Source organism: Podarcis gaigeae, assembly GCF_964106915.1.
Source record: "Podarcis gaigeae genome assembly, chromosome: 10".
In the NCBI taxonomy this organism is placed as follows: Eukaryota; Metazoa; Chordata; class Lepidosauria; order Squamata; family Lacertidae; genus Podarcis; species Podarcis gaigeae.
Genome location: NC_139686.1, coordinates 23,698,886 through 23,720,772, shown reverse-complemented (window position 1 = coordinate 23,720,772; position 21,887 = coordinate 23,698,886). Strand labels below are relative to the sequence as shown.

General features: G+C 42.9%; 2 protein-coding genes across 8 annotated transcripts in view; one reads left to right on the top strand and one right to left on the bottom strand.

Annotated features, from left to right (window-relative positions):
- SYCP3 (synaptonemal complex protein 3) overlaps window positions 1–2,179 on the top strand; it is a 12,967-nt gene extending 10,788 nt beyond the window's left edge. For all 4 annotated transcript variants that reach the window (XM_083700908.1, XM_083700907.1, XM_083700906.1 and 1 more), the window contains exons 8-9: window positions 1,017–1,121; window positions 1,275–2,179. In XM_083700908.1, the coding sequence (XP_083557034.1) occupies window positions 1,017–1,121; window positions 1,275–1,328 (159 nt within the window). In that variant the 3' untranslated portion in view covers window positions 1,329–2,179. The remainder of the gene's footprint in view (window positions 1–1,016; window positions 1,122–1,274) is intronic.
- Window positions 1,123–21,887, bottom strand: CHPT1 (choline phosphotransferase 1). Of its 4 annotated transcripts, none has more exons than XM_083700665.1 (10): window positions 21,645–21,887; window positions 14,031–14,178; window positions 12,637–12,778; window positions 10,649–10,733; window positions 8,158–8,289; window positions 6,750–6,908; window positions 5,763–5,888; window positions 4,879–4,989; window positions 4,505–4,583; window positions 1,123–1,354 (listed from the first exon to the last, which is right to left on the bottom strand). In XM_083700665.1, the coding sequence occupies exons 1-9, from the start codon at window positions 21,855–21,857 to the stop codon at window positions 4,542–4,544; spliced, it is 1,158 nt and encodes a 385-aa protein (XP_083556791.1). In that variant the 5' UTR covers window positions 21,858–21,887; the 3' UTR covers window positions 1,123–1,354; window positions 4,505–4,541. The 4 variants fall into 4 exon arrangements, with proteins under 4 accessions (XP_083556791.1, XP_083556793.1, XP_083556790.1 ...); XM_083700667.1 differs by having other exon boundaries at window positions 21,122–21,710; XM_083700664.1 differs by lacking the exon at window positions 4,505–4,583 and having other exon boundaries at window positions 21,645–21,885.

Below are 21,887 nucleotides of genomic sequence, written 5' to 3'. Positions count from 1 at the left end.
TCCAGAGGGTCTAGATGCCCTTCTGCACAGTGGGGTCTGTCTCATAGAGGCCTGTGATGGGCCAGGAGGATTTACCTGAAATTTCACCAGCTTTCTTAGAGAGTTTTTGGAGGGTACAGAAGGAAGGGAAGAAAAAGAAAACCTGTTGCATGAGCTGCTTTCTGCTCATAGAACTGCTGGATACAAACAGACATCCTGTGCTGTCCCTGCTGCTAATATGGCAAGATCTGCAGTGGCATACTATCTATACATTTATGCTTAAAAATAATTGCAACTACTACTTAAACTTTAACTTCATGTTGCATCCATTCTGCTCTGTTTCCACTTGAGTATTTGACACCTAATATGCTTTGCATGAAGAGTAGCATGAGCATCAACTGAATATTGCCCCAGCAGTACTTTTGCTCTTCTCTGTGGTGAGACAGCATGGCTACATAGTTGGACAAAACACGCATATACAGTGGTACCTCGGGTTAAGAACTTAATTCGTCCCAGAGGTCCGTTCTTAACCTGAAACAGTTCTTAACCTGAGGTGTGCTTTTGCTAATGGGGGCCTGCTGCACCGCTGGCATGCGATTTCCGTTCTTATCCTGGGGCAAATTTCTTAATCTGGAGCAACCACTTCCTGGTTAGCAGAGTTTGTAACCCAAAGCGTCTGTAACCAGAGGTACCACTGTAATGCTAACCTTGTCAAGCCTTTACATTTACATTTGTACATGCATATGTGTTAGTAATATCACTGCTTTGTAGACTCCTTTGTCATCTTGCTGGCAATTCCTCTAGGGCAGTTGAACAATATATTGTTTGGATAAGCAGTGCAAAGAATAGAACACTATTCCAGATGACCTCTTACCATAGCATAATTACTTCTCAAAATTTTGATGTGTTTAGGCTACTATCGTTGCCATTGCTAAGCACTCTGGTAATTCATGGCCATTCCTTGACTTCTAAAATGTAACAACATTTCTGGGTGTAAACCAGTAACAGATTTTCATGAAGCTGCTATCTGATTTTAGAGTATGGAAGACATGGAGAAGACTCATGAAAGTCTTTTAGTAGGTGCACAAAATGAGCTTCGGAAAGAAATGGCTATGTTGCAAAAGAAGATCATGATGGACACTGTAAGTGTTAATACTGATTTATGGAAAATTTCAGTGACATTTTAAAACAACATTTAAATAGAAAAATTAAACATTTACCATTTATATTCAGCAAGTCAGAACACTATGATACAAAATGTTACATTTGATCAGCATTTTTTTCTCTCTTAACAGCAACAGCAAGAGATGGCAACTGTTCGCAAATCTCTTCAGTCCATGTTATTCTGATGGCTCAGTGGAGAAACAACTTGTACCTAAGTAACATGATACAATTATATACATTAGCCATATGGGGAGGAAGAGCCAGTATTTTAAACGCCATATTAAAAATTGCTATATTTGAATACCTTACATTCAGCTCTGATATCAAAGAAACCGACAGCTCATTGCTGCTTAGCAACAGGATATGCTAATTTTATTTTTTTCCCTGTGTCTCTCAAAGTATTCCTAATGGTTTTTAATTTGCATCAATCTTTTTTCACCTTTTAAATTGAGAATCTAGATCCCAGGGTTAAGGTACCTTTTTGAAAGTTCAAGATACTTAATGTTATTTAACTGTCTGACAGACTGTTATTATCAGAGTGTTTGGTGCAAAAACAAACTGCATGTACTATGAGATTCAAGGCCTTATTAAAAAGTGTGTACTTGCAGCAGAACTATATAAACTGTTTCAGGTTGCTACCAAAAAAATGTTTCATTCTTATATACCAACCAGAGTAATATGTCTTAATCTGAAAGTTGAAGGAGATGCATAAGAACTTCCTTATGATTATAAAATAAAATATACATGTTGCTAGTTTGGGATTTCCTTTATTATAAGGCACTCTTAGTAATTTTCCAGTTTCATGGTCTCACCGTAAAAAAATGTTCTACTTTTTTGAGGGAAGATAGTCTACCAGCCCCTAATATTATCAGTAAATTCTGAATAACTAAACAAATACACTCTACAGTTCAGGAAACCTAATTAAAAGCAAAATTTAAAAGTATATCAAGCAAGTACCTATCTCCAAAAACTCTAAATGAAATGTTTTCCTCCTCCCAAACAGCAAAAACTTCCATCATTGAGCTTTGTGGTTTTTTTAGAAAAATAAAAGCATAATCATATTTTCTTACTGTAAAAACACACTGGTAATTCAAGCATTACAAATAAAACAATTTTTTCATTACAGCAACTTAGAATCACAGTTTTAACTGAAATGTAGCAATAATTTATTTGGTCTTAAACTCTGACATCACTTTAAAGGAATCCAGAACAATTACTACATGCTATAATAATGGCAGCAAACCATTCACCTAGTTTTTGGATAAATACATGGTTTTATTTAAATGTCAAGCTTTGCCACCATTAATTATCCTAATGCCACTTCATGGAGATTCTTTAGTGCCCATTAGTCAGCATTTAATTTTGAATTTGGTGACATGCTGAAGATCCCACAGTTTTTTAAGCAGACTATCTTTTCAGCCAGAAAATAACATGATTAGTTGTTTTGCTGTTAAAGAGATCGTCATCACTTGTTTAAAACTGACCCAGGAGGGTAACAGTTTTCTTTCTATCTAACTGTTCAGTACTTTCCTTTTTAATGGAGAAGACTGGACAACTTTCTTACAGTGAGCTTCTAAGGCACATGTGGGCAACCTGTGGCCCATATGCAGCTGTTACAAATGCCCAAACTGCTTCTGAATTTTGCTGGGGGGAGGAAGCACATGTAAATCACATTCTTTGCAGATGATGCACTGAGAGGAACAGAGCCGCAATGGGGAAGAAGGCACATGGGGAGAGGTAGCCCCATAAACTTTCCTTCCCAGCTTACTGGTAGACTTCTTTCTGGATAAAGTTGCCAGGATTCCCCCACCCCCCATTGTTGTTAAACACATAGCCAAGAATCACTTGGGATTGCTTGGATAAAGGAACTGTGTTGTATGAACTAGCTCTAAACACCAAGAAAAAGACAACCCTGAATTTCTTGGAAATAGTCAACCCAGCTTGTCTGATGATAATACCTACAACTGCTTTTATTGTTACAGAGCATCAAATCTAAGTTGGGGTTCAGAATGTTTTACGTTCTTCTGAAATACATATATTTATAACTGAATTAAAACTCAAATCTGTTGCCAGTAGAAAGAGATCAGCTCAGTCACTAGATCTATCCACTCCTGTCACTTAGGTGTTTAAAACTTTCTGAGAAGGCTTTGCATTAAGTGAAAATACATGAAACTACACATTTGTCCACAGCTGAGGTTGGCATATTTCTTTCCTCTTAGCTACACAAAAAGACTTGGCTGGGAGTTATGGTTCTATTTTTCTTTATGACATCTAGAAGTAAGTGATGAAAGACACACAGTAATCCTCCAGAGACCATCACTGTACAAACTGCTTCCTAAACAAAACAGTTTCTAGACAGGATGATTAAATCCCATATAAAAACAGCACAGCTATATAATACCTAGACATCACTGATAAATTTTACTAAATGAAAATGCAAATTTATTTGTTGCCTGAAATGTCGAAGACTTTATTCTACTACATTTTTAAATGACTTCACATTCTGGTGTATTAAAGAGGTTTTTGTACCTATGAGAGGAATTTATTTTGGGTTGGGGAGAGAAAATTTAATCAGTAACACTGCCAAAGGGCACGAGGTGTTAAAAAGTCCTTTCCTCATTCCTGCTCAAACTGCATTTTGTAAAGAAAGAGGAAATGTATGCTGTATGTGTTTTGGTCTTAGCAGACTGTTTTATCCAGCTTAACATCCCTCGCTCACTCATTTCTTTAAAAATACAAGGTGGAATTCAACATAGCGCTCAGTAGGGTATGTGCATGGGGAACGAGGTCCAATCACACAACAGGACTTTCCTCCAGCTTCTCCGCACCCCCATGCAAGCCTCCACAGCAGATTTACAGTGCATTGAGGGCAGTGAGAATGTCCTGGTATGCAAGGAGACCTCATTCTGCGCTCAGTAACAATGTTGAATCCTGCCCACAGGCCAAATTCTTAATAGCAATTCACAAATATTTATACTGTAAGCGAAAGAAGTAAGTGCAATTATGATTCTCCCTGCTCATGCAAAGAATTTAAACGCTTAAGAATTTAAACACTACTGCAAGATAAATTATGCCATAGTTTTAACCTTGACAACTAATTTATGGTTAAATTCCTTATTTTTTTCCCCTTTAACCAGTATCAGAAACTCTTAAACATAGTTAATATGAAAGACACACTCCTAAGACTATGATACAAGATGACAACTCAGTAGTTTTAGCCCTTAAATATATAAAAACAATATTCAACTAAGACTCTAGTTTTCTCCAAAAGCAGTGAAATGTAGAATGGATAACTTTTGCAGTATTTTAATTGTATTTTATACAATTACTGTCCCTATATAATGAACCAACATAACACTACCTTCTAAGAAATCCATATTTGGCTGTTTCTTACAAGTTCAGTTAGCTGCCAAGTACATTAGGTTTTCAAGCATTTCTGTCTGCAAAGAGCAAAACAAATTTCTAAATAATTTGCTACTTTGTAGCAAAAACTTCCTTAGACCCTCTACTCCTATGATTTCAAAGTAACAATTACAGTAAGTCCCAACAGAGCCTGTAGGTACTTGGTATTATATAATTAATGTCATTTAGCCACTCATGCACTTAAGTTCTCTTTGAAAATTTCCACAACTGCATTGCTGTAAAGGGTATTTTCCACCATTCAACACTTTCCCCACCCCCAACCAACTCCTCCTCTTCGCTTTCAGCTATAAGTCACTCATTATGGTTTTGAACCTGTTCAGGAGCTTGATGAGTTGAGATTTTGAAGACTTGTATGTGAAGGTGAGCTGCAATCTGTTTGCATAACCCAGTGGAGTATCTCAGTAAATCAATCAAGGATGTGAACTAAAGAGGGAGAAAAAAGTTCAGAACTTAAGATCAAAACATGTGTTGCACAAATGAATTATTCTGTGCTTAAATTCTCTCTCGCTCTTCAAAGCACACAGATAAAGTTATAACAGAAGCATACACCTTAATTCTACAATTGTTAAAACGTTCTAGTTAGATCTGTAGTTCAGAGATTACATGCATGAACAACGAAGAAAATAGGTCAGAAAAGTCATTGCTGCCTCTCTTCCTAATTTAATACTAAATTAAGAAATACAGAGGATATCTGGTTTGTAGTCCGGTAATCGTATCTAATCAATAAAACATGTATTTTTGTTTCTTCCCTATGATGCAGCTTTGTTTAGCAGCCTGAATTTAAGAGTCAATTTCATTCAAACCCACAAATGTAAAAGGAGTAGATCTGTGCATGCAATAAATAAATCCAGCTCTTTGGGTTTTAAAAATTTTATGATTTTTTTTTTTTTTTTTGCAATTCTTACAAACACGCTGTAAGATAAGCAATTGGAATCTCATTGCAAAGAGGGAGCTGAGACAAAAGACTTTTCTAAGGTCACCTAGTGACAAAAGCAAGATTTGAATGAGGGACTTCCCAACTGAAACTTGGTCTCAACTTCTACTTTACTACCAGAACATGGTCCAACACAAATAAAAGCAGGTATAACTCTGAGCCTTCATCTGTTTGGAATACAAGGCTGGAGAGTCTGACTCAAACACCTAGAAAGGAGAAAACACTTTCCATAATTTAGTTAAGCATATGGAAAACTGCTTACCAGTGCTATCCACAGAACGATATATTCATCGATAAAACTGTTGAAGTACTGGTCTAGAAACAAGAGGCCAGGCCCAATAAATGCAGTATCTTGTAGGAAGATTTCACTTTTGGTCATGTGTGCAATCTATGAACAAAGATTAGATTTAGTTACTAAACTAAGATGTTTAGATCCTATTTTAACACAATACAATTTTTTCATCTCTTAAGTCAGTACCTGAACCCATCTGAATATTCAAGGATTCAAAGAAATTTATAAGCAACATAATGATTAAGGAGATGTTTTGTTTCCAGACATGTGGTTTCTTCTTAATTACAAACATTTAAGAGAACTATAAAGGCTTAGACATAAGGAATGCTCAGGGCAGAATATTAGCTGTAATGGGTAACTGGTAATCTTCATTGGTGTCTGTCATTAACTGAAACATACTTGTATGAATGGAATGGACCTTTTCCTTCCACATGTCCTCAAATATGCTCCAGAGGATTGGGGGTACCCGCCACAGTGGATTTAGAGGCCACGGGATGAGAGAGCAGGGGGACATGCTGCTGCACAAGCAAATTTTCATCTATGTGATGTTGGCTATCATCCAATACGTTTTGCAAAAGAACTTGCAGCACAATTCTGTCCATGTTTATTTTGAAGTTAATCTCTGTCCAATGAGTCTCCTTATTAGTACAGGACAGCAGCCTTAAGGTCAGAGCTGAAGCTCCATGTCAGCAATTGCCTATATTGAAAATGGCATCAAGCAAAGAAATACTGTGTAATGATTACCTGATCTTGCAACAAATGTTGAATCATATTAAAATTAAGATACCATTTTGTCATTTCTGTGCTCTTTAGACTGAATAAGCTGTGCGGTGCTCATTTTCATTTTTTATTAATAGATATTAGCTTAGCAGTAGAACATTCACAATGCTTCACATGCATTATTGCATTAATACATCATCATAATAAATGCACAAAACATTGTTAGAAACTCCTTACCACCAACTTTTGTGTGATTTTGGCACTCACAAATCCAAATGTTAAGACATAGAGGCAAGGATGCTTTTCAAATAGTTGCGTTGTAGATTTTTTATAGATCATTATTGCCAAAGTAATAATCAACCCTATATGAAGGCCTGGTGACAGAACACTTGTTCCCTGAAAGGCACAAATAATTAAATCAATTTTATAACTTGTATCCCACTCTCGCATGCCAAACACACCATGAATTCAAGTCGGCTCACACCATCAGAACAAAAATCCAGTGTAAAAAGCCCAAACATACATCTGAAACCAACATACAACAATGGAACATTCATGGAGCCAATCACACTAAAATAACAAAATCTATGGAAAATTAACTAAAGCTGCCTGAGCAGCCATGTTTTTGCCAAACAGCTAGGAATAAAGAGTGAGAGACTGATGAACCTCCTTCAGCAGGACATTTTACAGAGTAGATGCCCTGGAGGAAAACTTCAGATGATGAAAGCAGCAGGTGGGAAGGGCATACATAAGGAGGTGGTCCTGAATGTACTTATGTCTCAAGCAATTTAGGGCTACTACTAGGTAAGCGGGTGGCGCTGTGGTTTAAACCACTGTACCACTTGGACTTGCCGATCTGAAGGTTGGCAGTTCGAGGCCCCACAATGGGGTGAGCTCCCATTGTTCAGTTCCAGCTCCTGCCAACCTAGCAGTTTGAAAGCATGCAGTGCAAGCAGATAAATAGGTACCACTCTGGCGGGAAGGTAAACAGTGTTTCCATGTGCCAGAAGCGGCTTAGTCATGCTAGCTACATCACCAGGAAATATTGTCTGGTCCCTCAGCCTGTTAACTGTCAGGGGTACCTTTACCTTTACCTTTACTACATCTACTTAGAATCTCACCTGCCCTTTACATCCCAGAGCAGGTTACAACAGTGTAAATATACAACGTTGTTGTTGTTTAGTCATTTAGTCGTGTCCGACTCTTTGTGACCCCATGGACCATAGCACGCCAGGCACTCCTGTCTTCCACTGCCTCTTGCAGTTTGGTTAAACTCATACAACATTAACATAAATTAAAAATAATCTGCAATCATAAGTATAGGGTGAGTCCTAAAGACATTCTCTCAGGAGTCAAAAGGCTTAGGTTTGTTCCAGAAACAAACAAGTAGCCAGTTCAAACTGAACAAGAGGGGAATGGTATGTTCTGAACGCCTAACCCCAGTAAACAACCTGTTTAAATTCCCAAATAGTAGATAGTAATATTTATATTATTACAATGGATGTTTAATCCTAGATATAGAATAAAACTTGCTAAATTAAGCACACAGCAAACCTGTTTATATAAAACATCACAGTAATGTAAAGCAACTTCATGCAGCAAACATTTAGGTTTTTTGTTTGTTTGTTTGTTAAAGAACACTTACTGCTATTGTAGAGCCATTCTTCCCCACGCCTCCTCCAAATATTACTCTGAAATAATTGTAACTGGAAAATATTGCTCCACCCACTATTCCAGCAACAGGAATCATCTTCAGTCTTAGATCCAGCACAGGCAGCTTGCAGGGGAAATGTAGAAGATTTTAAGATAGATTAATGTCTTTCTGCCATAATTGAAACATTTTAGCAATTTTTTGAACTATCCATTTTCTTCATTTTTTAAAAAGAAATCAAATGAAGAGCATAGTCATGCTAGTAAAATAAAATGTAGAGCACAGTTTAATTTTGCTAGGAACCCAAAGGTTACATAATTGTTTTAAATTCAGACAGGCATGTTGCTACTAACATCTATAAACAACATGTATCAGCTTTCTAGCTTTTATATTTCTGAAAAATGGATAGTTCTTCCCAGTTCACTGATCAAAACAGCAGTAGCACCACAGGAAATGCAAACACCATCTGCCTGTTTTGTTATATCTTGCTATGAAATTGCATTACCAATACTCTCCAGCTAATAGACCTTTAGAATAAGTATTTACCTTTCTTATTCAATTGTAGTTTCAAGGAAACTTCCAAGACGCAGCAAAGGGTTAAAAAGAAGAGTAAAAAAAATGAATTTCCTGTAACCCACCAGGTTACACTAAGGATATGTTATTGAGACTTCTCAATCAATTCAACAGTTTATGTAAAACAGAATAATGAATGGACTTTCACAATGTAGATTTGTTTTTGAAAGAATTCCACATTTTGACTGCTTACAGTCATTTGAGAAGAGAGCATGCATTTCAAAATAAAAATAAATTTTAGTAGATATATTATAGTGACATGCCAGAATATTGATTCGCTTCCAAGAGTGGACTCAAGACAGCTGGGAGCTCTGCTGTAGCTGTTTAAAAGCTTGCAGTGTGGTGCCCAGTGCCGATTTTCAACAATCTCTTACCATGCAATTCACACCTAGCTTTACTATTCATCCAATTTCTTGGATTTCCAAGCAGCTAAATAATTGTGGCCACATTAAGCTTAACTACATGGATCAAGGCAACAGAAAACCAACCCCAATGTTCGTCGTTACAGGGGTTATGTTTCTTGAGATGCTACTGCATGCATTCGGATTGTCTCAAGCTGGTTGTCTGCAATTCTGTGTTCTACAATATAGGCATAAACAATGCATTCTTGAAAGCAGAGGCAGTATAAATTTGCTCTGACGTTTTGCTAAAGTACAAAACATGCATTCTGCTGCCTTATGACAAATTCAGCAGAACCTTGCCATTCTTGACAGCAGTGGCAGTTGCGGCCTGGTGTCACCATGGCCAAGCTGGGGGACAGACAAAAACCTCCCGTGTGGCCGGATGGTGTCATCAACTCCAGTAAGCTACAGGAAGTAACAGGACTCCCCTACCTCTTTTAATTTAAGTTGGAGACCATACTATGGGGTGGGGAATTGGAGATGGAACTGCATAAGCCTGTTTCTACTCAGGTCTGTCTCCAAATCATGAAAGCTGACTGCACCACCTTCCAGGAGTGCAGTCAGCACTGAACATCCCACCCTGGATAAATTTGGCCCTGCCTGAAGGTGGTGTGTGTGTGTGTGTGTGTGTGTGTGTCAGCTTGCTGAGGAGTCTCTTGGTTGCCATATTTGGCCCCTGGGAGGAATTTTCCTGCAGGCCAATTGGACCGGTCTAGGGGTTTCAATTACCTCCCAGCAATTGTCACAGATTGCTGGCAAAAAAGGTTGGATCCTTAGTCTAATCTCCTCCAGATAAAAGTAGTAGGGTGCCCTGGTAAAGGGGTCCCAAAGGGAAGTCCATATGCCCAGATGGGGGCTAATGGGCCACAGAACTCCCTGACTGGCAGCCTGGAGGGGTTGCCTATATCTGATGTGCATCAACTGGGCCGGCTGATCCAGGATACATACCCAATGCCTAAGCCAAAGTCTTCTTACATCTGTAATCAATAAAGCTGTGGCCATTTAGATCCCCAAAGGCTGTTATTTATTGCTTCCTACGCCTCTACCCAAACGAAGTCAGGCTTACTGCGACTCAGCCCACAATTACAAAAGTGTTAAGTGACATAATTTTGCCAGTTGGATCAACTTTTATAGAAGGGAATACAGCACTGAGAATAATATGAAATTCAACTCTCTGTGCAGAGCATTTATGTATTTAAATGATCTGAGTGATTTAACACAAATATCACATATGGCAGATGGGGTCTTTTTCCTCTGTAGTTCTAAACTCATGCATAGGACAGCACATCACGACAGTAAGATAACCGAGCACTGGAACTACATTGGGAAAAGGCATCCTAGGTAAACATATAACCGAGCCAGGGCTTTTTTTTTTTAAAGCGAAATAAAATCAATGTTTAACAAAATGTGGCATGGGAGAAATACAAAGGATTAGAGGAAGCTGCTAAACAGGAACCACACAGGACTCTGTAATTTACAAACTTTCAAGCCTGATAGTTATATACAGTTACCTTAGTGTCCCACACTGTTGTTCCACAAAATGCAGATATCAAAAAGAGTATAATTACGGCTATCTGTACTTCAGTTACATCGACTCTGTAATAAAAGAGAAATAAAGTTGATCCACACCAATGACTACTTGATAGGGAATAGCTTACTAAATATTAAGATTCATCAAAGTGGTTGTGTGCCCAAGACAAAGGTTAACAACTTCAGGTGATTCAATTATTTGCTGGATATAAAAGTCAAATTTCTGGGAGTTTTTATCAAAAAGTTTTGGTAATTAAATTTCAATATACAAAGTACCGTATTTTTCCCACTATAACACGCAGATTTTTTCTCCTAAAAAGGAAGGGGAAATGTCTGTGCGTGTTATAGAGCGAATGTGTGGTCCCTGGAGCCAAAAAATCAGGCAAAAATCAAATCGCGCTTCACGGAGAAGGGAAACCTGAAAAGAGGAAGCGGCTGCTTTCCTGCATTCTGCCTCAGGGTCTTACTGCCCACCCCCCTCTGTTTCCTTGCTGTGTTTGCTCAAACGGAACAAAGAGCAGGGAAAGCCCCTCCCCTCCAGGCAAGCAGAGGGGAAAGCAGAGTGCCGTTCCTTCTACAGTAATTCCTCTCTGTGCTCCGGTGCTGCTGGGGGAGAGGGGGGGGGAGAGAGAGAGAGAGAGAGAGAGGGGGGAGGGGGAGAGAGGGGGGGGGAGAGAGAGAGAGATGGCTGGCTTGGGTGGGGGGAAACTTTTGCCTTTCTTTCCTCCCTCCCGTTAAATCCCTCTCCTGCATTCTTAGCCAGCTGCTTCTCTGCACACCCCTCTCATGTCCCTTCTTTGTTTTTCCTTCGCTCCCCACTTAAAATGTGGTTACAAAGCATGGATCCTCAGGATCTTTGCATTGGGTCACCCCAAATTCACCATCAGATCACATAGCATGTCCATGGCTACAGCCTGCAGCAAAAAAATCACGCACCCACTGGTGCCTGGGGCTGCAATGGTGCAAAAACGTGGTTACAAAGCATGGATCCACAGGGATTCTCAGGATCTTTGCATTGGGTCACCCCAAATTCACCATCAGATCACATAGCATGTCCATGGCTACAGCCTGCAGCAAAAAAATCACGCACCCACTGGTGCCTGGGGCTGCAATGGTGCAAAAACGTGGTTACAAAGCATGGATCCACAGGGATTCTCAGGATCTTTGCATTGGGTCACCCCAAATTCACCATCAGATCACATAGCATGTCCATGGCTACAGCCTGCAGCAAAAAAATCACGCACCCACTGGTGCCTGGGGCTGCAATGGTGCAAAAACGTGGTTACAAAGCATGGATCCACAGGGATTCTCAGGATCTTTGCATTGGGTCACCCCAAATTCACCATCAGATCACATAGCATGTCCATGGCTACAGCCTGCAGCAAAAAAATCATGCACCCACTGGTGCCTGGGGCTGCAATGGTGCAAAAACGTGGTTACAAAGCATGGATCCACAGGAATTCTCAGGATTTTTGCATTGGGTCACCCCAAATTCACCATCAGATCACATGTCTGTGGCCACAGCATGAAGCACAAAAATGATACATCCACTGTTTCATTCAGAATGTTTTTTCCCTTGTTTTCCTCCTCTAAAAACGATGTGCGTGTTATGGTCAGGTGCGTGTTATAGAGCGAAAAATACGGTATATGCTTTGCTAGTCAATACAACAGAAAGTAACTAAGCAGCATTTTTTTCACCAAACTCTGAATTTCTCTGTCATGCAATAGGTTTAGTCTTTTCAGAATTTTAAATGTACAAGGAAACCCCTTATGGAAGAGTTAATTAATATACTAAATCTCAAGCTGGTGTATTCCCCTACCCTGTAAAAAGAAATACGCAATGATGAGAGCTGCGGGGGGCGGGAAATCCTGTTGGATCTAGGTTAAATTCTACCACCCCAATTGAAACATCGGGGCAAATGTATTTCAAATGTCAGTCACAGAGCAGATTATCCAAATAGCCACTTACTTGCCAAACTTTAGCATGCCACAAACATAGGTTTGCCAGTGAGCACAATAAAACAGGAACATTCCAATAAAGCAACAGAAGAACAGCCAGTCTGGGTTTGTTCCTAGCCGAACTGCTAAGCAGGCTCCAATACCAATGAAAACTGAAAAGTCCAATTAGCTTCCGTTAGTTATCACAGTTATTTGAAGAATGGCATCTAAATAGTTTTGAGCATTTGCATGTAACACAGTTTGTGGTGGTGCAGTAAAATGGGTGGAGATGCAAGCCATACTTGTGGTGAAACAGGCATAGGCCCAGAGACATTTGCAAGGTTCTTGCTTCATAGATTGCCCATCAGGTAGAGGAAGTCAGGGGGTGGCATCCTTAACCCGTGGCACTCTATGTACTGTTTGCCTCCAGCTCCCACCATCCCTGCCAGCATGGCCAATATTAAGGGATGTTGGAAACTCCCATCCAACATCTGGAAGACCACAGGTTAGCTACTGTGGTCTAGGTCAACATCACATTCCTGACACAAAATCTCTTGTATGGAGCCATAATAGGCAAATCTTTTGTTGTTGTTTTAAATTCCCTATTCTTATGGTCTGTGCTGTATTTCTTGAGACATGGTTGTAAGAAAAATGCCAAACAGGACACTTGGAAGAAACTACACTATTAGCTCTTAAAATCATAGAATTAGAAGAGTTGGAAAGGACTGCCGAGGGTCATCTAGTCCAATCCCCTGCAGTGCAGGAATCCTGCCCACAGCCGTCCCTGGATGGGTTCAAATCACCAACCTTCTGGTTAACTGCAAGACACACTGACCCATTGCACCACCTATCTATTCAAGAATATATAGTTTTACTGGATGTGGAGCTTCTTTGAAGCTAAGTTGTATAGAAGTAAAGGTAAAGGGACCCCTGACCATTCGGTCCAGTCGTGGCCGATTCTGGGGTTGCGGCGCTCATCTCACTATACTGGCCAAGGGAGCCGGCGTACAGCTTCCGGGTCATGTGGCCAACATGACTAAGCCGCTTCTGGCGAACCAGAGCAGTGCACGGAAACACCGTTTACCTTCCTGCCAGAGCGGTACCTATTTATCTACTTGCACTTTGACATGCTTTCGAACTGCTAGGTTGGCAGGAGCAGGGACATAGCAACGGGAGCTCACCACGTCACGGAGATTCGAACCGCCGACCTTCCGATTGGCAAGCCCTAGGCTCTGTGGTTTAGACCACAGCGCCACCCGCACACCAAAAGCATCATTATTTAAACCCAAGAAATACACAAACATTCTTGAAATCATTCTGATATGCAGCAATATATGCAAACTATCTATTATTGTCATATTCTGCCTGTCAGTCCTGTGAGTCTTAACACAAAAAAGTTTTTTAAAAAGAATAATAATTAATTACCTGTAGAAATAGAGTCACAGCCATGGTCAAAGAGTTCTCCCAAAGGAGAGCTGCTGTTGGTTCTTCTGGCTTGCTTCCCATCAATAGCATCCAGGGACTGGTAAGCAAATAGTCCTAATGCGCATGAGAGGAACACCCAGGGAGGAGCCTGAAACGAACACACAGGAGGATTCCATGCTATTAGGCAACTGCTGCAACATACGGAGTATATTAACAGTTGTGTAGGAGTCAGTTACTTTCCTTATCTGTTTGTCACACATTGTACAGTTCCATTTAAAAAGTCCACACAATATAATTTCTTTGAAGGTTACCCAACCCACCCACACTTTCCTACCCTACTGGACTTTGCACAACACATGGGTCAAGCAGACCTGGAAGGCTGCCTTTGAAATGTCATTTATTGCACAATTGAACCATCCAGCAGAGTACATAATGTGTACTTGGCCTGCTGAACCCTATTGACTTACCTGTCTTGATTAAGAAACATTTGTCTGTTTTATAAACTTTAATCCAGAGCGTACATTTAGAAATCACCCTTTGTTTTTCACTCAGAGCTCTATCCCACGGTGGCCTTGGCTTAGCAGAAGTGCAAATTGGGGCTCCTGGTTTTAATTGATCCCCATTATCTACTAAACCCCATTCTTTTCCAAAGGGTACCCCACCTCTCAGTAACAGCATGTGACAGAGCTTGCTACAAAGGCAAACCCACTACTGAATACCACTCTCACAATTAATTTATTTTTTTTACAACAAAAAAACCTCAGTCTGAGTCATTTCCAAAAGAGCATTCTTATACTCTAACCTGGTGCCCTGCAGATGTTTTGGGACTACATCTCCCATCATCCCCAACTACTGCCCATCATGGCTGAGGCTGATGGGAACTGAAGGAGGAAACCAGACTGGGGAAGGCTGCTCTGCTATTCAAGGTTCAAGTATAGAACTGGATACAAAACTTCAAGTCTCAGAAAAGACAGGTGTGAATGCGCACACGAAACTTTACAAAGATGTACTGGCATCTTCGACATAGGGGATGCTGAAATTACATCCTGTTTTTTAAAAAAAAAATGGGGTGGGGCTATTTCTATCCTCTCCTATTGATTAAAGCATAACACGTACCCAGATGTGGGGTGGGGGATGGGAAGCCTGTACAACAACAATAGGCAATGTGCCCTGATGAATGGCAGACAGAACTAGAGACAGAGTGGGAAGCCTTTAATACTTAGATCACATCTCTGCTGTAATTAAAGAGGTGTGACCCCAAAGGTCACAACCAGCGACTGATTCATTACATGCTGATATTCTTAGTAAGTAATGAAACCACACATTATAATTAAGTATAATTACTCCCAGAAGAGTTGACAATTACGAACAATGGGGGCAAAATTTAAAGGGGCTAGATTTTCTAGAAAGTAAGTTTCATTCTGCATTTAGGGAGAACGCCATTTCTCACATTTCACCCCCACCCCTTTCTAAGCTATCAGTTACCCTGCATGCCCTTCCAGCAGCAGAAGAGGCTTTCTATATATAACCATCCTCTTGCAATCCACTAATGTCTCTCTCTCAACTTTCATCCTAAAGTAACTGGACCTACAGGGGAAATGGGCTTGCAAAATGCTTCAAAGCAAGCCCAGTGGGAATGTAAGCCATCATGTTTGGAAACATTTTAGAAACACAAGAAGTTGCCATATACAGAGTCAGGCCATCAGTCCACCTAGTTCAATACTGACAACACTGGCCGGCAGCAGCTCTCCAAGGAGCCTTTCCCACCCCCATCCAGAAAATGAACTTGGGGCTTTCTCAACATAATGCACCTGTGATACCACTGAAACAATACCTGGAGTATTCAAAGTCCAGCTACCAACAAGATGTGCACACTCAAACCCGGGAGTTTGTGTGCTCTTTTTCCTGCCTTGCATATGAGAAACAGAAGCAGAACAAATAGGGCAGGTTGCGGATAAAAACTACAGTGGTACCTCAGGTTAAGTACTTAATTCATTCTGGAGGTCCGTTCTTAACCTGAAACTGTTCTTAACCTGAAGCTCCACTTTAGCTAATGGGGCCTCCTGCGGCCGCTGCGCCGCCGGAGCACGATTTCTGTTCTCATCCTGAAGCAAAGTTCTTAACCCGAGGTACTATTTCTGGGTTAGCAGAGTCTGTAACCTGAAGCGTATGTAACCTGAAGTGTATGTAACCCGAAGTACCACTGTACCAAGCTGCCTGTCTCCAGTTCAGGACCACTGGTTTAAACAAGCTCACAGCTAAAGACAAATAACTGTTACTGATCAGGTTACACCTCCAACAGCACACACCTTTTGCAAACATGGAAGCTGCTGCATGGGCACACCCACATGCTACTAACAAGTGCTACCTCTCAGTGGCGTAGCGTGGGTTGTCAACACCCCGGGCAAGGCAAGTAATTTGTGCCCCCTAAACCCTAACCTGCCGTCGCTGCCAGCTTCTTCTTGCTGCTGCCTGGGCTGGTCTGGTGTGGTTCTCTTCAGCGCTGGGCTGGGCGGCCGCTGCACTGTCCCTCCCCCAGATTGTCCCTCGCTCTCTCTCCGCACAGCACGCCTGGCACCCACCCCCTCCACAGTGGGCAGCGACCCGGCGGCTCAGATCGGATTCGCACAGCCAGCACTGCAGTGAGAGAGAGTGAGGAGCCAGGTAGGGGCAGAGAGCTGCGAGTGCGAGTGCCCCCCCCAGATGTTGCGCCCGGCCCCCCCTGCACCCCCCACGCTACGCCACTGCTACCTCTTCTGAGATGGAGGTCTCGTTCTGCCATCTGGCAGCTAGCACAAGTGGAAGGGCAAATTAGCAGAATGTTCTCAAGTACTGATTCTGTTGCAATAATTTCCACTGTTACAGTCTCAGCATGGATGCCTATTGGCCTCCAAGATTCCCATTTTCTTGTTAGTTCTAACAAATCAAAGAAGCTGATGTCTAGAAAGACATACAGAAACAAGTTTGGAGGTGTGCAATGCATGGGGAACGTGTGGGATAGAAGGAAAGAATGGACTTTCTGCAAGCTCCAGAAATTTGGGGGAGGGAGTGGGTAAGATTGAAATGATAGTGCTGAAACTAGGAAAAGAGCAAAATGCAAGCAACAGGGGAAAGAGGCCAGGGTTGCCCTGCTTTGCTATGCTTACAAATTACAGAACTAGCCAAAGCAGCACAAACAAGGCACAAACAAGTTCAGCCTTAGCTAACCCCAACGGTAAAGACTCCAGGCTCACAACGGCAAATTTCACTCCCCGATACTGCTTGCAAGTTGCAAAACATGATTAATGCAGGAGAAAGCGAAAGTGATGCAAAATTAAAAGTACACAGTGAAACTGTTGGGAGAATTCCCAGCACAGCATTTGCTAGCTTGGCAATTCCCCAATGTTTAGGGCTACAGTTGGCTGGAACTGAAGAGAACTGCAATCCAAAAATCTGGAATGCAGCAGGTTGGCGAACACTGCACTAGCAGCATGAACTAAAACCTTAAAGGCACAATCCATATAAAAGTGCACACTTTTAATTAAGCACATGCCCAGTTCTCTCATATTGAAACCAACAGAACATGCAGCAGGCCTCAAGTTCTTGGGACATGGTCCCAACTAAAAGCTGTAACCCTACCCAGAATTTAGTAAGTCGCAATAAGTCTCTGAAGTATGGTTTACTTCACAGTTGACATAATTAGGCTCCCATCCCACACTACGTGTAGGATTACTGCCTTAACATGCTTTAACTTCAGCTTTTGAGGGAGGAATCATAGAATTTGAAGGAACCCCGAGGGTCATCTATAACAATCCCCTACAATTCAGGAATCTCAACACACGGCTCCCCATGTGATTTGAAACCATACAGGACCCTGCTTAGCTTTGCAAATGTGCTAGCAGTTTTATTGGTGCACCAGGGAATGTATTCACATTTTGGTGGGAAGGTAGTATTTTTATCAACAGCTCAACATTTGATTGGCTTTTTCAACACTCTAGTCCTGTATACGGATGGTGTTGTGTACATAAATTTCCTGAAGTGTAGTGACTTAAGGGAGAGGAAGGAAAAACAAGCTGCCAATTTCTGTAACACTTTTGTCAAACGCTTCTGTTTGGTGACCTCTTCTAAACTCAGGTCTGTGTATAATTCTGAGCATAGTTAAAGCTTGGTGTAAACAACAACAGAAGCTGCACAAATAGCAGGTTCTTTTAAAAAACATTGGTAGAATCTTTATCTGTCTCTTCCCCAGTTCCCATTTGTTGAGGAAGTAAAATGTTTAGGCGATTATATCCATTTGTCACCCACCGAATGTGACTGTTCCAAGCTAATTCTGGCCTCAAGGGGTGTTTCTGCATGTTTTTAATCCTGTGTAGACCAGACCAGAACAGACCAGACCAAGCAGAATATCATGATGCAAATGTTTACTGACAGGCTGTCTAGTCCTCAGAGCACTTCAGCCAACTGAGCACTAGCTAATCCTCCTAAAGACAGAAACTGAACTTCCCTTCTCTATTCACAAATAATAATATTCCCAATTCATATTTCTCCCACTCTTCTCACAGAACCATATCCAGCTAGTCCAACCCCCCTAGCTTGGTACAGGAAATATCTCCAGTAAGGAGCCCCCCAGGGAACAGGGACAATTGTTGAACTGCTTTTAATGTAAAGAAGGTTCTCCTATCTACATTGGACTTCAACTAGAAATGGAAGGCACAACCATTTTATCTTTTTACACAGACGCAATGCCAACTGATTGTCAAGGTTATAGCCTTCTCTTCCAGGGGGTGGCTGTGGTTGTTTATGCTGCAACAGACCCAAAAGTCTTATGGTGCCTTGAAGACTAGCAACCACGCTGAAAGGTTATACCACAATAAATCTGCTAGTCTTTATTGGTGCCATAAGACCCTTCTCATTTCAGCCACAATATTGTTCGTACTATATGCACAAAGTCTTTGATTGCGCCATTAGCAGTGCAATTCCTCACCCACCATCAGCTGAGTGTTGGGATTAGAGTTTCTCAGCAAGGAAAACAAGTTTGCTGCTGTTTGCAGCTTTTTATTTCTTTTTTGCACAACAGGGGGAATCAGCTTCCAGCAAGAAGCTTGGGGGGGGGGCGTGTCCCAGAAAGGAGTTCCAGAAAGTTGGGGGATGGGGAGCAAGAGAACAGGAGAAACTAACTGTTGGATAAGCACTGCGACAGCATATCCAGAAAGATTACTTTTAAATCAATAGATCAGGAAATACAAATTAAAAACTCACAAAATAGTACAGACATGAGGTGAGGAGGAGTTGTGTCATTTGGCACTTGTGATGTTACAGGAACTCGCTGGCAAATATCAGTAGGAAGGGGCATCAGAAGTGTAGTTTCAGTAAACATTCTCCTCCACCCCATCAGTGATGTTAACAGAGAACCAGTGACACATTGTGGGAACTTTTGCAAATTGAGAGCAAATTTCATCAGTGTGGCTCACTCTTCAGCACAGTGACATTCCACACAGTATGATAGGCATGAAGAGTCCCCGTGACACCCAGGAAACAGGCACATTAGCTTTTGGCACAAGAGCTCACTCTCTACGACTCAAGTACACAAACCACATTATCTGAGCAATTGCAGGGGGGTGATGGAGGAGTGAATCTAGAGTTGAGCTGGATTTTATAGCATTTTTCTTTTCTCCACCCATCTCCCTAGAAAAAGTTGGCTTCTGTACAGAACTTCCTCAGAATACCTTCCTTTATTTTGGGTGGCTACTGACATTTCCATTCCCCACCCTCAAACACCCCAGAGCGATGCTTGGTCTAGGGCACTGTGGAAGATGCAAAATTCCAGCACAGTTGGTGCTGCTGCCACCCGTAGAGACTGCAGCACCAAACAAGTGGTGTCATTAGGAAAAAGGAAAAAGCCATTCTCCTGATACTGCGAATTCTAGGCTCACCCCCAATTAACAGTTGGGATAATGACTCCTGCCACCTGAATAAATTTCATGAAATGGTTCTTGTGCTCACAGAGCTCACAGATAGATAGGAGAATTTACAGAAGTCATTTACACATGGCTCCAGGTGTAAGGTCTCCAGAACAAGGACTGCCTTGAGGAAAGAGGTCTGGCTACCACCTAACAAGCAAGCATCTGCATTGATCTCATACCTACAACTCATCACACACGAAAGCTGTAAACTTTCCCCAACAAGTTTTAGACTATAACTCCAACCTGCCAAGGTCCAGAACTTCAGAAGAGCACCAAGTTGGTGAAGCCTACACTAAACCTAAAATCATTCGTCTTCAATTAGGATCCTGCTCCACATCTATCTCTGGGTGGTCTTTTTGTAAAAAAGGAATCCCACAATCCTGTAACCCCACCTCAGCTGTAGGCCTCTCTGACAGGGCTCCCCTGCAAACTAACTTACTTGGGGGAAAGCCCTCAATGTCTGGCCACAGCCAACAAGTTCTTGTCCTTTCTTTCAGAAAACTGAAAGCCCTTCTTGAATGAAGAGCACCCTGCTGCCGAGCTCATCCCACTTTGGCCTCATGTAAACAGATTCTGCAGGCTTGTGCATCCCCAGCCCTGTCTGGCCAGATCTTTGCCGTCGTCTGTGTGCCCTAGCATCAAAGCCTCTCTCGAACCACTTCGAATTCCACTTTATTTTGCCTTGCAAGATAAGGACGGGAAGGCGAATGTCGTGGCCCCTTGCAGACAGGCAGAAGTAGTTGTGCGCCATACACATCCATGGACGACACAAGCCCCCTTCCCACCTAGTCCTGAAATGGGCTTCACGCAACACACAACCAGGCGCCAGTCCTATAGACGCGGCAGGCTGCTTCCTCCTCCTCCGCCAGCCGCGCCGCGTTTCCTCACAACTCAACGTCCCGAAGACTGCGCGTTTTGTTTTCCATTGGCAGCCGCGGTTCCAGGCTGCTGCGTCTCTCGCCAAGTCCAGCCCCTCCCGGCTCCCCAGCCAGGCCAGGCCCGCCCCATCCCTCGACGGCCAGCCCGCCCCTCTCCTCGGTCTTCGTCTCCCCACCGGTGGGGGGGGGGGACATTGCCTCCCCGGCCGCCGCTGAGGGGGCAGCCGAGGAGGCGAGTACCTGGCGAGGGCGCGCGGCGAGCTGCTCCTACCTCTTGGTGGGCGCTGGGGCAGTAGGCGATGAGCGCGAGCGTGGGGAGCAAGTTGAGGACGAGGCCGCCCAGGGTGATGGCGTTGGGAGCCAGCCAGACCGGCGTGCGCTCCACCAGCCAGGCCCAATAGCGCTGCAGCGGCGGCTCCAGCAGCGAGCGCCCGGACGCGTTGTAGCGGTGCTGCTCCAGGCGCCGCAGCTGCGCCGCGCTCAGAGGCTCCGGCAGAAGCAGAGCCATGGCGGCTCCCCAGCCGACGCCGCCCTGCTCTGGGACTCCCAGCGGCGACGGGGCAGGAGGAGCAGCCGGGCCGCCTCCCCTCGCCGGGGCGGGAACCGAAAGAGAGAGAGAGAGGGAAGGACTGTTTTCGCCCCTGCTCTGGCTGGAGGCGGGCAGGAAGTCGCAGGCAGCGAAGCTGAGGCCGCCTCGTGCAGCCCTTTCGCAAGCCAAGAAGGAAACACCTGCCCTGAGCCCGGCTATTTATTTAACCCGCTGGCTTGTGAGGCGGCCGCGACCTGAGAGCTACCTTTACGCACGTGACGCCGCCGCTCCAGGGCTCGCGCTTCCCCCGCGCGCCTCTCCCTGCAGCAAAGGAAGCGGAGGCGAACTTGGAAGGGGAAGCCTGTTGCAGAAAAACACCTCCGCCCACCCCAAGGCGTCTTGTGCTACCTTGTGGCGCCAATCTGTGCGTGGTGGTTGCCTCTTTAATCAACCAAAGGTTGCTGAGGCAGAAGTCCATGGAGTTCAGTGGGGCTTGCTCTGTGGGAAA

Coding starts and splice junctions, on each gene's coding strand:
- CHPT1 (XM_083700666.1), bottom strand. CDS start 21,358: ATGGCTCTGCTTCTGCCGGAGCCTCTGAGCGCGGCGCAGCTGCGGCGC. Junction 8,290..10,648: donor CAACAGTGTGGGACACTAAG/GTAACTGTATAT, acceptor TTCCCCTGCAAG/CTGCCTGTGCTGGATCTAAG. Junction 5,889..6,749: donor AAATCACACAAAAGTTGGTG/GTAAGGAGTTTC, acceptor CTTTGTTCATAG/ATTGCACACATGACCAAAAG.